This window comes from Schistocerca americana, chromosome 3, assembly GCF_021461395.2.
Source record: "Schistocerca americana isolate TAMUIC-IGC-003095 chromosome 3, iqSchAmer2.1, whole genome shotgun sequence".
NCBI lineage: Eukaryota > Metazoa > Arthropoda > Insecta > Orthoptera > Acrididae > Schistocerca > Schistocerca americana.
The window spans coordinates 433,283,680-433,302,295 of record NC_060121.1 but is presented as its reverse complement, the minus strand read 5'-3'; the positions used below and the strand labels follow the sequence as shown (position 1 = coordinate 433,302,295).

At 42.4% G+C, this 18,616-nt stretch overlaps 1 protein-coding gene across 1 annotated transcript in view; it reads right to left on the bottom strand.

Annotated features, from left to right (window-relative positions):
• LOC124606141 (phosphoglucomutase-like) overlaps positions 1-18,616 on the bottom strand; it is a 92,028-nt gene that overhangs the window by 24,140 nt on the left and 49,272 nt on the right. The window contains exon 5 of the mRNA XM_047138106.1: positions 14,536-14,768. Within this exon, the coding sequence (XP_046994062.1) occupies positions 14,536-14,768 (233 nt within the window). The remainder of the gene's footprint in view (positions 1-14,535; positions 14,769-18,616) is intronic.

Sequence of the window (18,616 nt, the reverse complement as noted above, 5' to 3'; positions counted from 1 at the left end):
TAACATAAGACTGCATGCTGCCCGTGATTTCCTGACCTATCTCGTTCGTGGCCCGAACGAATGTTCATCCGACGTAAATGTGTTGCGTATACATCATGTCCGCTTGGGATATGCGCATTTCCCGGCTTGGGGGAGAGTGTTTTATTCCTAATCTGTCCTTTATGTTCGGGGAGAACCCATTGCCTCTTCTTCCCTTTTCGCAAGTGTCGCTCTCATACTGTCATATTTTAATCGTAGGCTGCATTGTGTTGAAAACACACATGAATGCATATGTAGGGCCTGGGAAGCTATGTCCTTATTTTAAATTGTTCTCTTTTCATATTCTCATTTTTGGGGTCGAATAGATATATTTTTCATATTTATTGATATAGTGAAATGTTTCCAAGTTATACTAAAAGAATCACATGAGCCTGAGTAATATTTTCTTGCTCAACTATTGTCTTGGCCAGAACGTTCTGCTGATCTCTCACCTGCTGAAGTCGTCTGATCAAGGGTTGCTGGGAGACTGGGACGCCATCATTCGCCAGCCACAACGATTGATTACCTCTGGCATCGATCTGAAGGAACATGGAATGACCTACCCACGAGATGTACTTGGGAGAAGCAATATATTGGTTGACTCTTCCAGGAACGTGCGCTCTCGGAATGTGAGCAGTAGACCACACCTTGATGCAACAAGCCTCTCTTGCAGCATCTGCCATTGGTGTTGACTAGTTATCTAAGTGACGCTGTCGCCCTTACTAAAGAAACATGTAACGAAACGATTGCTATTCTCTGGATCTTCTCTATTTCCTCTATCGCATCTGGTACGGAACCCAGGCTGACGAGCAATATTCAAGTATTGGCAGAAGGAGTGCTTTGTAAGCTACTTCTCTTGTTGATGGACTACGTTTCCTAAGGAATCTTCCAATTATAAAGCTCGTCGCCATACGTTGACAGCTACCAAATGACTATTGATGTGGCCATACTGGTTACGTTTAGGAACTGTGACAGTCTAAAGATATTATTTATTTTTATTTTCTGCCACCAAACGCCTTTATTTGTTTTATGTTTAAGTTAACACATTGCAACGTGTTTCCAGAATATTATGCCAGTCTTCAGGCGTTCATGTGTACAGAAAATTGTTAGTTAAAACTGACTTGTCTTAAAACTAAATTAACGTAGAACTTTCTGTTAACTGTTCGCTTTTGGAGTAACAGTTGGGGTATTTGGAAGGCGGGAGCAGCGGACATCAATTTCTGGCCAATCACTACCCCCCCCCCCTCCCTCCCCTTCCTTCTCCGCCCCAACAGCCAATCCAAGAGCGAACCCTCCCCTTCCTTCTCCGCCCCAACAGTTAATCCAAGAGCGAACAGTGAACAGGAAGCTCTATATTAATTTAGATTAAGACTGTTTTCAAGTAACAAATTTCCGTATGCACAAATGCCTGAAAATGGTCATAACATGTTTGAAACGCATTGCAATATGTTAGATCAAACATAAAATAAATAAAACTGACTGGCAGCAGAAAAGACAAATAAATAATTAAACAAATGACTAGCTAAAGACTCTAGTTGTGAAACATTTTACCTTCTCCGCTACAGCTCTGACTGCTCCCCGTCTAATTTTCATCCCATTTTACGTTTGCAGAGCTTGTGCTTTTCGTTACAATACATTTTGTGTTCTTTTCATTTGTTATCGGAAGATAATTTGTGGATACTCCTTGTATGATAACATTTCCATATGGAGGAGGTATACAAATAGTGTCCCAAACCTTAGGGTCAAAACTACAAAAATTGTAGAAACCCATAAACTGAATACTATAAGTAACTGATGTTGGAAACTAACATCTAGATTTTTAATAACGTAAGAATATACCGTTTATAGCGGCATTTAAAGATCGTAGCAACTGTCCAAAGTTTAGACCATCAGTGTCAGTGTATGCATAACAACAGTCCGGACACACTCTCTCAAATATTTCTGTACTCTGTTGAACAACGATTTAGCCAGCTACGACCTACCAATCACGTCATCTTCAGTTTCTGCTGAGGCAGCACACACTAACGATTTCAACTAAGGCCATAGCAAAAAAAATCTTTATGAGTGAGAACCGGCGATTGTCGTAGCCTTAGGAAAGAACCTCTCCTTCCAATCTACCGATGGGTACACTTGTTGTTGAGACACTCACGGGTAGTGATTCTCAAGTGGGATGATGCACCGTCGGCATGAAACCATAGCCTCTTGTGGAGAATAAGAAGCACAGTCTTCTGCCGTTGTTCACCTTTCAAGCGGGATGGCAGTAAACAGCGTCCAGGTAACTTATCTTCTATATTTCTAAGTGTATAGAGAAACGTTGCTGGTGATTTGAGCGTGGCCTATGGATTTTCAATGCTCCACACATTGCTAATGCAGAGTTGAAAACAACACCATGGCTGAACAAGGTTTCATCCACGAGCAAAACAAACTGTGCGAATCTCTACCCTGCAGTCATGCGGTACGTAATACATTGACAGACGTGAACTCTGGCTTCAAAAACATTTCCGACGTCCCTCACACGCTTTGCTTATGGTAAGAGCGTAACTGCTATTCCAATAGTAAATTATACGATGTGGGCATTTCACAGAGATGTTGACGCACGCTTGTTGAATCTTGCCCCACACGATTCAACATCATCTTCTTTAATTCGAGTGTGTGAACAGTTATTTGTCGAGAATCTCGTCCATCTCCTTACCGCTGGAACGACTCAGTTTCTCATAAGTTTGTGCCCACGGCAATGAATTCCTTCTCGTTGCAATCACACTGTTTTGGAAACGTTTCTCTACATATTCGTTCGGCATCCGGCCAGTACATCACGCCTCACCATAAAATTCATCCCTGCATGTTCCTATGATGAGTAACGCTCCATTTTCGACAACAGGTCACGAAATACGAACAGTTTGTAACTCTGAAGTTAAAATCTTCTGGGTTATTATACCGCGTCATGTTTCTTCTAAAATGATGGACGTTTCGACCCCTCTGCTGGGATCTTCCTCAGGATCTTCTGGTGTCCACTACTGCTGTTCTATCAGTAGTGGACACCAGAAGATCCTGAGGAAGATCCCAGCAGAGGGGTCGAAACGTCGATCATTTTAGAAGAAGCATGACGCAGCCTAATAACCCAGAAGATTTTAACTTCAATGACAACGGCCACGAAACCCTGCAGGCTTACATAGTTCTTAACTCCGTCGTGGAGACATCAAGACGATTGGTATTATTTATCAAAGTAGTTTCAACAATCTCGAAGTGGCATCCACTCGTTTGTATCACAGCCTGACAAAATAATTAAGCATGCAGAAGACTGTATCGGATATCAATGTCACTTAGTACGCGTACACACCATCGGCGTGTATATAAGTGATTGGAGCTGTAATTCTCTGTGCCAAGTGGAACGGCTGCCAGAGTCGGCGTGTGTATAAGTGATTGGAGCTGTAATTCTCTGTGCCAGGTGGAACGGCTGCCTGAGTACAATAGTACTGTTCCTAGTTAGTGTTGTTACCAGACTTGCCAGGATATATATTGAGCATGAACAGAGCCAGATATTGCGTGGTGACTGCGGTAGCCATGGAGACGTGAGACGGCGTTATCAGCACCTGACGGAGTTTTGAAGGGGCCACTTTGTGAGTCTCCATTTAGCCAGCTAACTGACCCGTGCAATACCCAGATCTGTGGGCATTCAAATGTGATAGTGGTTTGATTTTGGACTGCTTGGGAAAATGAAGGCAGGTATACTCGTCGTCAAGATTCTGGTCGAACACGTCTGATCACCATAAGCGATGACCGCGTTATTGCGGACCTAGCACACCATAACCCCTCCACTTAAGCATCTACCAGCTGGAAACAAGTAATGGATTTCCTGCACGTTTCTCTGACATCCTGCACCAATGGTCGGAAGCTAGCAGCAGCTGGACTGGGGAATTACCGTCTCATGCGTAGGCTGCCGTTAACACCAAAACATAAAAGGCCGATTTTGGAATGGTGCCGTGTCCGAGAAGCGTGGAATGCTGATGAATGGCCGGCCGTTGTGACCGAGCGGTTGTAGGCGCTTCAGTCCCGAACCGCGCTGCTGCTACGGTCGCAGGTTCGAATCCTGCCTCGGGCATGGATGTGTGTGATGTCCTTACGTTAGTTAGGTTTAAGTAGTTCTAAGTCTAGGGGACTGATGACCTCAGATCTTAAGTCACATAGTGACCAGAGTCATTTTAACCATTTTTTGCCGATGAATGGCGCCGCATTGTGTTCACCGGTGAATCGCGGTTCTGAAATACCCTTGACACCCATCATCAGCGATTACGGTGGTGAACTGAGGAGAAGTCTCATCCTTCCCATGTATTGGAGAGGCACGGCCATGTTACTCCTGGTTTTTTGACGTGGGAAGTGATTGGATATGACTTCAGATCGTGGTTGGTAGTGATTGAAGAATCTCGTACGACACAACGGTACGTCACGTACATCCTGGGTCCTCAATTGTTACCTACCATGTGATAGTATCGTGATGCCATTTCTCAACAAGGCAATGCTCATCCACACATAACAGGTGTCTCGGTTAACCGTCTGCATGGCACCGAGTTACACCTGTGGTCAGCAAAGTCCCCAGGTCTGTCCCCGATAGAACATGTGTGGGACAAGTCCGGACGTCAAATCTATTCCAGAGCCAGTGTCCAGGAAATCAAGGACCTTTTACAACATCGTCGACCAGGTTGTATCAAGATAGTATACAATAATTTTATGCGAAACATCCAGCCCAGAGGAGGTGCAAGGTCATACTCATAAGTAAACTCGTATTAACAATTTCTTTGTAAATCTGGCTCGATGTTGTAATCACGGAAGCGTCACATTCCCTCCCAAGCCGCAAAATTTCTCTTCGTCTCATCCTCCTCTTCCGGAAGCTTTACTTTTCTTATTTCAGGAAGTGTAATTTACAAACACTTGTCTCAAGTTCATTGGCCATTTAAGACTTCGTGCCCCTTTAAATATTGATTTTCAACCATTTTTTCGCTTATCTTCGGTATAATTTTTATTCTAGGAGTTGGAGACGCTCGGTCATTTTCCCCTTAAAACACTTCCCAATATCGTCCTACGATTTTTTCTAGCCGTTGTTACAAATTACTGTGTAGCGTAGAGAACAAAACTTACATTTAGTTAAGTGAAAGAAAATGGAAACTGAAAATATGTTCAAATTTCCTGGCAGATTAAAACTGTATGGATACTGGAATTCAAACGTGCAACCTTGCTTTCAGTTGCAGATACTCTTACCAACTGAGCTATCCGCCACGACTCACGACTCAGCCTGGCAGCTTTCCTTCCACTAGTACCTCCCTCGCATTGCCGCCAAATGACAAGGTTTTGGGTTCGCGTCCCAGTCCGCAGCACAGTTTTAACGTGCCAGGACGTCCCAAAACTGCGCGAACTCCACTGCAGAGTGAAGGATACATTCTGCGAAAATGTAATGCAGTTGTTGTTGCTGCTGTAGTGTTCAGTCCGAAAATAGTTTGGTACAGTTGTTCAAGTAAGTCAAACCTGAGGAAGTCTCTTCATATCTGTATATCTTCTGCTTGCTACAGTTAAGCCTTTGCGTACACTTCCCTTGATTACCAAATTAACTATTCCTTGATGTCCCTGGATGCGTTCTTTCAGCCAATACTTTCTTTTAGTCAAGTTGTCCCATTTTTTCTCCCTGATTCAAATAAGTACCTTTTCGTTAGGTATCTGCTTTACCCAAATAACCTATAATATCTTTCTGAAGCACCATGTTTCAAAAGTTATCTTCCTGTCGATAATGTTCATTGTTCACGTTTCACATATATACAATGCTACACTCCGGACATTTCAGACAAGACGTTCAAACATTTAAATTCATATTATATATTAAAATAATCTTCTTTTCCAGAAACATTTTTCTTGTTGTTGTCAATCTGCATTTTATATTCTCTTTGATTCCCCCACAGTCAGTTAATCTACTATTTTTATTGTTTCGTTTCCTAACCTAATTTCCTTAGCCAACCCATCTCTCTCACTGAACTATCACCTAGCTTTGATGTACATACTTCGCTCTTCGGTCTACAGTCTGTTTCCTATAAAAACTGGAGATAAATTTTCGCTCCCTGTATTTTATTTCTTATTGTCAAAAGTTTTAAATTGACAAATACTATGAATGTGTTTGGATGTTTTCAATCTATCTCCAGCGGCAATTCGTAGAGTCAGTATTGCCTCGCGTGACCCCACATTTCTCTGTAAGCCAAACTGACCTTCCACCAGCTCGACTTCAACCAATTTTTCTATTCTTCTGCAAATAATTCGTGTCAATGTGTTACAACCGTAGCTTAAACTGATAGTTGGTCAATGTGCAACATGTAATTTTATTACTAGGAGTTGAGGCAATAATTTTCTTTAAATGGCACCGCGTCTACTCATCATTACCAATATCGTCCAGGTTTATGGTAACTTACACGCAGGGCTTGGCCAGAAATGAAAATGGCAGAAGTGGGAGCACCAGATGACCAAGCGTTTAGAAAACAAAAACAAAACAAAAAAGTTTTTGCGTATGTCTGGTGCGACCTGTAACAGGGTTACAATTATTGAACTGTAAGAATTAAAATCGTCATATCTTCTGAACTGTTTGCGCTAAGACGTTCAAACTACACGGTTGGCCGCGGTGCATGATGGGAATTAGTACGGTTTGGTTTAACGACGAAGCCCACTTTCATTTGGATGTGTTCGTCAATAAGCAAAATTGGCGCACTTGGGGGACTGAGAATCCGCATTCCGCGATCGAAAAGTCTCTTCGCCCTCAACGGGTGACAGTGTGGTGTGCGATGTACAATCACGGAATAATCGGTGCGATATTCCGCGATGGTACGGTAACTACCGAACGGTACGTGAAGGTTTTGGTAGATGATTTCATCCCCATTATCCAAAGTGATTCTGATTTCGACAAGATGTGGTTCATGCACGACGGAGCTCGACCCCATCGAAGTAGGAGAGCTCTTTGGGGACCGCATTCTGGCTCTGGGCTACCCAGAGGCCACTGACATGGGCCTCGATTGGCCGCCATACTCTCCAGATCTCAACACATGCGACTCCTTTTTGTGGGGCTATATTAAAGACAAGGAGTACAACAATAACCAAAAACCACTGCTGAGCTGAAAACAGCCATTCAGGAGGTCATCCACAGCATCGGTGTTCCGACACTTCAGCGGGTCATGCAGAATTTCGCTATTCGTCTGTCAATGATGGCAGGCATATCGAACATGTCGTAACGTAAATCGAGATATCTGTAATGACATTTACATGCCGAATAAAGTGTGTGCACGCCGTAGTTTGTAACTAACTTACTTTTTTTTCAAATAGTTCAATAATTGTCACTCTGTATGTTAGCGTAGTTTCCAAGCAGCGGTAGGCGCTGCGGAAAGAGTACAGAGCGGTTATCCGGGCGTTGTGGGGTTGATTCCCCTTCCAGAAACTTTTTTTATTTGTAACTTTTACGTAACTTACAGTGCAAATAATCCGAAATGTGAACACAGAAATTCACTCTTATGCGGCTCAATATGCTATAACCCTTCCTGGAAAATTCATGCCAACAGTCTACGTATGACTACAAGAGAGCACTAGTTCTTTTTTACCGAGGAATGAAATAACGGTGGATGAGTATGCATCAAAATATAGGAATGTCGTCAATACTTGTCAAAATCTAGTCTGGAGGACTGAAAACAGACTTACACAAATAATTTGTGAGTGATGTGAAGAATCCCGACTTCCTCCTAATTTACTCGCGAGGAAGATGAACAAATCTACAATTATAGGACCAGATTTTTTCAAGACCAAGATGGACTGCCATCGTGCAGTATTAAAGTGATTTTCTTCAAAAGCGCTCCTCCAGTGCAACCCTGAGATGTATGTTTTTATCCTCAGGTAAATAATTTGAACAAAAAAGTTTAGAAACCGCTCTTATCTCATCGAGAAAGAAAAAGAAATCACGCCCCGAGAAGACTGGATCAAAATGCATTCCAGCTAACGTCGCCAAAATTTGGCGAAATGATGCGTGACGCGTGGTTTGCTGTCGAACAACGCAATGAGAGGGAAGCTTTTATGAACGTACACCAAATTTGTTTTTCTACAGAAACTTTAAAACAACCATGTAATTGTAAAAATTCAGCAGTTATAAAGTGTGCAATATGTCGAGAAAGTTACTATCCATAGGACGAATATTACCTCAGCAAATGAAAAACAACAACTGTAAAATAATACAGATATCTAATTTTATGTACCAAGTTCTCCTGTACGGCTTATAATCTCGCCCTTTAGTTTTATTTGCAACTCAAAATTTTTCCTTAGACTTTTCTTTTCATGTTTTCACGAAAACATTAATAAATACAAAATACTGAACATTATTTCGGTTTTTTTGCAGCATAAGTAAGATAAAAATTGAAAAACGTTTCCGCAGAGGGACTCGACCCCACAACCCTCGGATTACCGTTCTGTATTCTTTACGCAGTGCCAACCCCTGCATGGAAACTACGCGAACATAAATGGTCCATGCCTCGCCCGACCCGCGCAAAAATTCTACTTTCTTTAAATGCTTGGCCATCTGGAGCTCCAACTTCCGTCACTTTCGTTTCTGGCCAAGTCTTGTCTATGCCATAATGCTGGACGAAATTGGTGATGACGAGTAGGTGCGGTCCCCTTGTTAGAAGATACACTCAGGAAATGGAAACCTACGTTTACAGCATTTGTAGATTTAGAGAAGCCTTTGATAGCGTTAATTGGAATACTCTTTGAAAGTTTTAGGGTAGCACGGGTGAAACACAGTTGGGAAGAGCATACCACAGAATTGCTTAGGCGCCTAAACAAGTCTGTATTTGCACTTAGAATGATGTAAGATGTAGGAGATGTAAATATAAAAAACTTGCACACTTTTGGCCAAGTCTTGTCTGTGCCATAACTTACTTTCATTCTATTATATCACACGGGATCATATTCTGGGGTAACTCATCAAACAGAGCAAAAGTGTGTAATAAGAATCATTTGTGGTGTAAATTCAAGAACATCATGTAGAAACCTGTTCAAGGAACTTCAGATTCTAACCACTGCTCCGCAGTATATGTAATCCTTAATGAAATTTGTTGCAAGTAATATATCTCTATTTCCAACCAATAGCTCAATACATAGTATCAGTATTAGGAATAAGAACAATCCACATAAAGACCTAAAATCACTTACCTTGGTCCAAAAACGGTCCAATATTCAGGAACACACATTTTCAATAAATTGCCAGAACCATTAAAAACTTGGTTTCAGATAAAGCGTGGTATGAACATAGTTTGAAAGACTTTTTGATAGGCAACTCCTTCTACTCTGTAGACGGATATCTTAACAGTGACTGTTAGGCCAGATTAAGCAAAAATGTCTGTTAGATTTCAGTTTCGACAGCACTTGGTCATAACAGCCAAGATTAGGTATTTTGTGTATGATAAATTTATTAAAAGTGCATAACTCTTTTTCATTCTGACAGTGTATTAATTCTGTAAATATTAGCATTTCCAGCTTACTGCAACGTATTCGTCTATTTTGACAATCTCCTGACAAATGATGAGGATGGTAAGTATTGTTTTCAAATGCTTTATGTTTTTTTTATGTTATACCTTATGACATGTTCCACAACCACGAGAATCGTCTACTTTTTTAGGTCTAAGGAACGAAAACTGAATCTGATCTAATCTAATTGAAAAGTTATCTACAACTTGTGCAGAAATAAGACTGCAGTCATACGCGTCGAAGGACACGAATGTAAAGCAGTAGTTACGAAAAGAGTGTGACAAGTATGTTGCCTATCCACAATTGTATTCAGTCTTTAGACTGAGAAATCTATTAAGAAAAACAAGGAGAAATTATGGAAGGGGTTTAATCTTCAGGAGAAGAAATAATAACTTTGCGATTTGATGAGGACATTGTAATTTTATCAGACAGGGCAAAGGACTTGGAAGAGCTGTTGAGGAATGGACAGTGTCTTGAAAAGAAGTTATAAATGATCTACAAAAATAAAATAAGACTAAATGAATGCAGTCGAGTTAAATCAGGGGACGTTGAAGGGATCAGATTACGAAATGAGACACTAAAAGTAGACGAGTTTTGTTAGGGCGCAAAATAACAGGAGATGGCCTAAGAAGTGAAGATATTAATGCAGACAAGCAATACAAAGAGAAACGTTTCGGGAAGACAGAAATTTGTTGACGTTAAATATACATTTAGTTGTTAGGAAGTCTTCTTTGAAGTAGTTTGTCCGGACTGTAACCTTATACGGAAGTGAAACGTGGTCGATAAACAATTCCGACAAGACGAGAAAAGTAGCTTTTGAAATGTGGTGCTACAGTGGTGCACTAAGGATCAGATTATGGTAGATCGGATATGTAATGGGGAGGTGGTTGTTGTTATGGTCTTCAGTCCGCAGACTAGTTTGATGCAGCTCTCCATGCTACTCTATTCTGTGCAAGACTCTTCATCAACAAATAACTACTGCAACATTCATCCTCCCGAATCTGCTTAGCATATTCATCTCTTGGTCTCCCTCTACGATTTTTACAATCCATGCTTCCCTCCAGTACTAAAGTGGTGATCCCCTGTTGTCTCAGAATGTGTCCTATCAACCGATCCCTTTTTTTAGTCAAGCTAAGCCACAAATTTCTTGTCTCCCCAATTCTGTTAAGTCCCTTCTCATTACGTATGTGATCTACCCATCTAATCTTCAGCAATCTTCTGTAGCACCACACTTCAAAAGGTTCTATTCTCTTTCTTTCCAAACTGTTTATCGTCCGTGTTTCACTTCCGTACATGGTTACACTCCAGAGAAATATATTCAGGAAAGTCAGGAAAGACTTCCTACTACTTAAATCTACGAGGGATGGAACTTTAATAGTGGCAACTATTCATATACAGCTCGAACAAAATAGATACGTGTTTCAAAGTCTGACTGACGTTCAAAGCAGCCACCAGTATTGTGTATAACCCGTTGCCAGCGATGTGGAAGTCGTAGGATACTCTTAGCAGTGCCAGTTGTGTTGACAGTTCGAGCGACGCGGTCTATTGCCCGACGAATTTGTAGCAGTTCTGAAGCGAATGCTTGAAGTGTTTCCTTCAGTTTAGAAATAGAGTTGAACTCACGAGGGCTTAAGTCAGGGTAGTGCAGTAGGTGGTATAGCACTTAGCAGCCCCATCAGTCAAACAAATCAGTTACAGCTTGCACTGTACGTGCTTGAGCACTGTCCTGCAAAATGATGGCCATGCCCTGCAGAAAGTATCATCACTTCTGTCTGTAAGCTGGTCGTAGGTTGTGTTCCAAAAAATCTACTTGGCCCTGAGTGCCGAATCGTCTGAAGTTCCACGAATATTGATTATTAGTCATATCCTCTGTGCTAAGAAGAACGATGTGCAACGGAAATTTAATTAGTGAAGTCCAGAACGACCGATCAGGGTTTGCTCTTAACTAAACACTTCAAGTAATTTTCTGTCACAGAGTATATGAGGTTATGGATTACAGGAGGAGGAAAGGCATGCCTGTATGCACGTTGCGACGAAGTTTAACGAACTACAGAATTGCACAATGAGCAATTATTTAAATATGTAGTGTACTTCTGAAATTACATTTACGTGGAACACACATTAAAATACTAATCCTATGGTTCCATGCGAGCAAACGAGAAAAACGCACCAATCATAACTAGTCACCAATGATTTGTGGACTAAGGGAACGCAAGATGAGCACCCGACTGGTCGCACACAAAGATTCAAACTCACCGAGTAAACGAAAGTCACCACTTCCCAATAATAAATGAACTGTAAAAGGTGGCTCGTGACTCACAACGAGTAGAACCATGAAAGTTAATTGAGCACACAGTACTTGAAGTGAATCGTGAGCAATTAAGTACCGAGTTCAGTTCCATTTGAATTTACGTAAAACGATGCTGCATATGGACCTTTGCATCTGTAACATGGGTAATGATGAAAAGAGATGTAAGCAGATTACAGGCATGCGAGATGAAGTTCCTCAGAAATAGGACAGGAGTAATAATAAGAAGAGAGTGGATGAGGAATGAAACGGCAAGGAAAATAGTGAAAGCGGAATCCTTGCAGAGAAGGATAGAAACATCAAGGCTAAGATGATATGGGCATTATGGAAAGTGGAAAACAAGAGGATTCCCAAGAAGATACACGAAATGGAGATGCGAAGGAAACGAACAAAAGGAAGACCAAAGGACAGAAAGCTGAGAGGTGTGGAAGAGTGTGCTGAAAAAAGAGGTGAAGACTGGACCAGAGTGAATACAGTAAGATGGTGGGAAAACAAGACTAGACGGCGAGGTTTATGCTCCGAATAGACCCACCCTGGGGCTGGAAACTGTTCAGGTTTATGATGATGACGATGATGATACTGGAACGATCACTTGCGAGAATACCGCACTGCTCCCAACAATGAAGTTTAATCCTTATGAATCCTAGCTCAGAACTGAACTCCCACTCAAAAACCACTGTTTACAAGTGTACAGAAACAAATGTCGTACTCACGTGACCACTGAATAGCGACTCAAGCTCCGCGACTCGACTCTTCCGTTCCCCAGTAATTTCCCTGTGCAAAAATGTAAACTGCCTCGCCTCCGTGTACAGGTGAGGGCGCACTGACCAATTAACAAGATGAGTTTGCCAGTAAGAGCAGGTGTCTCATGCAATCAGAAGGCGGGAGAAGCAACACCTTGTTCTTTCAGCGTAAAATTTTCCATAAAGAAACAAACAGTCTTGGTTGCAGGGCTGTAATTATTACTTATTTACCTATGACGCGTTTCGCCTGATTCAGACATCTTCAGACTGGCTGGTATCAGATGGTGTCAGGCACATGAGATACCGAGCACACAAAATGTCCGAACAGATAACTGCCCCCATCCTTGGTGAGACATGCACCGTAGTCCAACGAATAAAGGATCAGGCGTGGTGACAGATCCATATAGGCCTGATCCGACATTCGTTGGACTACAGCGCGTGTCTCGCCAAGGATACCGCCCAATGTTTCCAAATAATTGACGAGGGCAATTATTTGATGGGATGTTTTGTATGCTTAGTATACTGTTCGCCTAACACAATCTAATATCAGCCTACCTGAATATGACCGAGTCAATCCATACACACCATTGATAAATAAATAATAATTACAACCCTGCAACCAAGACTGATTGTTTCTTCGTCGTATATTACTAGTTGCTGTACAAACCTCGCTACGAGTTGGAAAAGGTTTTATACAATTTTAAACTGCATTGAGCTGCTGAAATTTTGAAGACGGCATACCTACTCTTGGATTCTGAAGGCCCAATCGATTGGGTTCACATCCAGGGACGCACAGCCGAGTCTGATGACACAGTGTCGTAGTAGACAGTCGCCACCGAAGCTGGCATCGGAGATTAACTGGCTTACCAGGTTGCTACTGCAAAGCTAAACCAAGAACCCTCACCTGAATTTGCCTAGTTTCATGCGTTTGTAATTACGCCCACATTCATTCAAATTAGTGATAATCATTGTTTGTGCCTGGTGGTTATAGGTACATATTGTGCTATCAATTGTAATTAAGATGAGAATAAACACATTAAATTTACATATTAAGATAGTAACTGCTCTCGAAAGAACAGGTACCATTGATGACCGTGCAGCTTCTCTAGAATAAATGATAATTAATTGAAACTCTCAGCTGCCAACAGGTGTTGTTGATATACCTCGATGGGGACAGCTGAAAATGTGTGCCCTGGCCGGGACTCGAACCTGTCGGCAGCTGAGGGCTTCAAATTATCGTTTATTCTAGAGAAGCTGCACGGTCATCAATGGTATCTGTTCTTTCGAGAGCAGTTACTATCTTCATATATAGTTAAAGGCTATCCAGCCATTGACCTTCGTCTGTGCGAATGGGCACAGGTTGCCTGAACTCTTACGGGAATCGTCACGTTAGTGTGCATAAGTAATCAGTGGATGGGCAAATATCTATTAGGTGCATTACGTATGTAGATTGTGGACAGTTGGGAATGTGGGTCTCACGGGAAGCGTGCAAGGGATAAGTCCCTGCAGTCGCGCTATTCATCTGTGTCCTCGGTGGCTCAGATGGATAGAGCGTCTGGCATGTAAGCAGGAGATCCCGGGTTCGAGTCCCGGTCGGGGCACACGTTTTCAGCTGTTCCCATCGAGGTATATCAACAACAATTGTCGGCAGCTGAGGGTTTCAATTAGTTATCACTTACATTAAATTTAGTTTCCCAGCGTGATCTACCTCCGTGGCACGAACAGTGTGAACATGTAACATATGAGCAAACGCAGTCAGAGAAAACGACACTTTCCCAAACTTGATAAAGCAAAACCACAAAATAAAACGAGAGGCGGATTGGTTGACGCCTTTCAAGACATGCTTGGAGAGCTACATCGAAACCGTCTTCGGACTGAATGCGGCAGCAACACAGCAGTGTGTAGGGGTTCCTCGACGCTTGCAGGCGAGCGCACCTCTGGAAGTAGTGGCGGCCGAAGTGCTTCCAGTGGTCGGCGAGTATCTGGTGGACGTGCAGGCGCAGGTCGGCCACCACGGACAGCCACGCCAGCACGGCCCAGAGCGCGTCCTTCTCGCGGATGTGGTCCGAGCCCGTGCCGAAGCTCTCCTCGCCGCACAGGCACACCAGGCCCGCGTCCATCAGGTTCCCGAAGTACTTCCAGCCCGTCGGCACCTGTGCACCACCTCTCTGTCACACGGACGAGCCACAGATGCCGCCATGAGCAAGTAGAACCTTAAGGTTAGAGGGACATCTATTACGGATATTATTTCGTTGTTTTTCTCCACGAGTTCAACTAATATAGGGGGTATTTCAAAGTCTTTCCATCAAACGTCTAGAGCTGACAGATCACGCCATGAGGAATACCGTTTGTTAGAGACAAAATATTCACTGACACTTTCCGGAGACGCAAGGACTCCTTTACTGTTCGCCGGTCCTGTGAGTCAGGTCTACTAAGCAGGTGTGCTGCATACCACTTACTCCAGAAAACTGATAGAGAGATTTTCAACAAGAAAATTTTAAGAATGAGTATCTCCACGCGAAGAAAGATGTTTCAAAATCTAATGAATAACTTTAATTTCTCTCAGCCCAGCATCTTTCGTGGAGCCGATGTCTGCATTATACGCAACGCGCATTTCATAAGCACGCAGCCAGGTGCCTATCCCCTGCAGCCTCTCAGGGGCATAACCGATACAAAAGGACAACTACTGCCGCCAGAAGCCTCAGTGAACATTTTGTCTCTAACAAAAGTTCTACATTTACATCTACATCTACATCTACATAGATACTCCGCAAGCCACCGTACGGTGTGTGGCAGAGGGTACCCTGTACCACTACTTGACATTGCCTTTCCTGTTCCACTCGCAATTACAGCGAGAAAAAAAACGACTGTCTGTATCCTCTGTATGAGCCCTAATTTGTCGTATATTATCTTCGTGGTCCTTACGCTCCTTGTATGTTGGCGGCAGTAGAATAGTTCGGCAGTGAGCTTCAAATGTCGGCTCTCTAAGTTTTCTCAATAGGTTTTTCGAAAAGAATGTTTCCTTCCCTTCACGGATTCCCACGTGAGTTCCCGAAGCATCTCAATAACACTTCCGTGTTGTTAGAACCCTTTCAAGACTAGCGTGGAGAGCAACATTGAACCCGACTTCGAGCTGAAGATGTCTTCCTACAATTCGACCTGGTACAGATCACAAGCACTCGACCAGCACTCAAGAATAGGTCTTATCAGCGTCCTATATGCGGTCTCCTTTACAAGTGAATTCTCCCAATAAACCGAAGTAGACGATTCGCCTTTCTTACCACAGTTTTCACATTCTCGTTCCACGTCATATCGCTTTGCAACGCTACGCCTAGATATTTAAAGGACTGGACTGTGTCAAGCAGGACACTAGTAAAACTGTACCCGAACATTACAGGTTTGATCTTCCTATTCATCCGCGTTAACTTACGTTTTTCCGCATTTAGGGCTAGCTGCCATTCATCACACCAACTGGAAATTTTGTCTAAGTCTTCTTGTATCTTCCTACAGTCACTCGACTTCGATACCTTACCGTACACCACGGCACCAATCTGCAACAATTGCAGATTGCTACCCATCCTGTCAGCTAAATCAATTATGTACACAGAAAACAACAGTGGTCCTATCACACTTCCCTGCGACACTACTGACCTGTCTCCCTCTCCTAGACAATGAAATACCACCTGCTATTTATTCATTCCATCAACTGCAGCTCCTTCACACCTACCCCACCTCATCATGGCTCCACTGTTTCTCCTTTCCTCCCCATTTTTCCCTATCCCTTTTCCTCGTCCATCACCATCTCTCCCCACCACTTTTCTCTTTCATATTATGGTCCTACCCACACCCCAAACTACTACTCCCTTCCTGTCTTCCCAAACACCACTCCAACATCCTCTCCATAGATACTACTCATCAGCTCTCTGCACTTATACCCACCCTCTACTACCCTACTAAACACCTAACGTTTTTTCCCTGCAAAAACAGACATTTTTCACAGTGGAGGTCTTTCAACTTTACTGAAAGTGCTGTGCTACCCTTTTTTTTAAGAATACCATTTCTACTACATGTTTGAAACATGTGTATTTTGCTTTTATTTTTACATTTTACTTCTTCCTATTTTAATTTCTTTAAGTGAAGGAACTCGTTTCTTCCACATGTTGTTGTTGTGCTCTTCAGTCCTGAGACTGGTTTGGGGCAGCTCTCCATGCTACTCTATCCTGTGCAAGCTTCTTCATCTCCCAGTACCTACTGCAATCTACATCCTTCTGAATCTGCTTAGTGTATTCATCTCTTGGTCTCCCTCTACGATTTTTACCCTACACGCTGCCCTCCAACGCTAAATTTGTGATGCCTTGATGCCTCAGAACATGTCCTACCAACCGGTCCCTTATTCTTGTCGAGTTGTGCCATAAACTCCTCCCCAATTCTATTCAATACCTCCTCATTAGTTATGTCATCTACCCATTTACTCTTCAGCATTCTTCTGTAGCACCACATTTCGAAAGCTTCTATTCTCTTCTTGTCCAAATTATTTGTCGTCCATGTTTCACTTCCATACATGGCTACACTCCATACAAATACTTTCAGAAACGTCTTCCTGACACTTAAATCTATACTCGATGTTAACAAATTTCTCTTCTTCAGAAACACTTTCCTTGCCATTGCCAGTCTACATTTTATATCCTCTCTACTTAGACCATCATCAGTTATTTTGCTCCCCAAATAGCAAAACTCCTTTACTACTTTAAATGTCTCATTTCCTAATCTAATTCCCGCAGCATAACCGGACGTGATTTGACTACATTCCATTATCCTCGTTTTGCTTTTGTTGATGTTCATCTTATATCCTCCTTTCAAGACACTGTCCATTCCCTTCGACTGCTTTTCCAAGTCCTTTGCTGCCTCTGACAGAATTACAATGTCATCGGCGAACCTTAAGGTTTTTATTTCTTCTCCATGGATTTTAATACATACTCCGAATTTTTCTTTTGTTTCCTTCACTGCTTGCTCAATATACAGATTGAATAACATCGGGGAGAGGCTACAACCCTGTCTCACTCCCTTCCCAACCACTGCTTCCCTTTCATGCCCCTCGACTCTTATACCTGCCATCTGGTTTCTGCACAAATTGTAAATAGCCCTTCCCTCCCTGTATTTTACCTCTGCCACCTTCAGAATTTGAAAGAGAGTATTCCAGTCAACATTGTCAAAAGCTTTCTCTAAGTCTACAAATGCTAGAAACGTAGGTTTGCCTTTTCTGAATCTAGCTTCTAAAATAAGTCGTAGGGTCAGTATTGGCTCACGTGTTCCCATATTTCTACGGAATCCAAACTGATCTTCCCCAATGTCAGCTTCTACCAGTTTTTCCATTCGTCTGTAAAGAATTCGCGTTAGTATTTTGCAGCCGTGACTTATTAAACTGATAGTTCGGTAATTTTTACATCTGTCAACGCTTGCTTTCTTTGGGATTGGAATTATTAATTTCTTCTTGACGTCTGAGGGTATTTCGCCTGTCTCATACATTTTGCTCACCAGATGGTAGAGTTTTGTCAGGACTGGCTCTCCTAAGGCTGTCAGTTGTCCACTCCCGGGGCCTTGTTTCGACCCAGGTCTTTCAATGCTCTGTCAGACTCTTCACGCAGTATCGTATCTCCCATTTCATCTTCTTCTACCTCCTCTTCCATTTCCATAATACTGTCCTCAAGAACATCGCCCCTGTATAGACCCTCTATATACTCCTTCCACCTTTCTGCTTTCCGTTCTTTGCTTAGAACTGGGTTTCCATCTGAGCTCTTGATATTCATGCAAGTGGTTCTCTTTTCTCCAAAGGTCTCTTTAATTTTCCTGTAGGCAGTATCTATCTTACCCCTGATGAGATAAGCCTCTACATCCTTACATTTGCCCTCTAGCCAACCCTGCTTAGCCATTTTGCACTTCCTGTCGATCTCATTTTTGAGACGTTTGTATTCCTTTTTGCCTCCTTCATTTACTGCATTTTTATATTTTCTCCTTT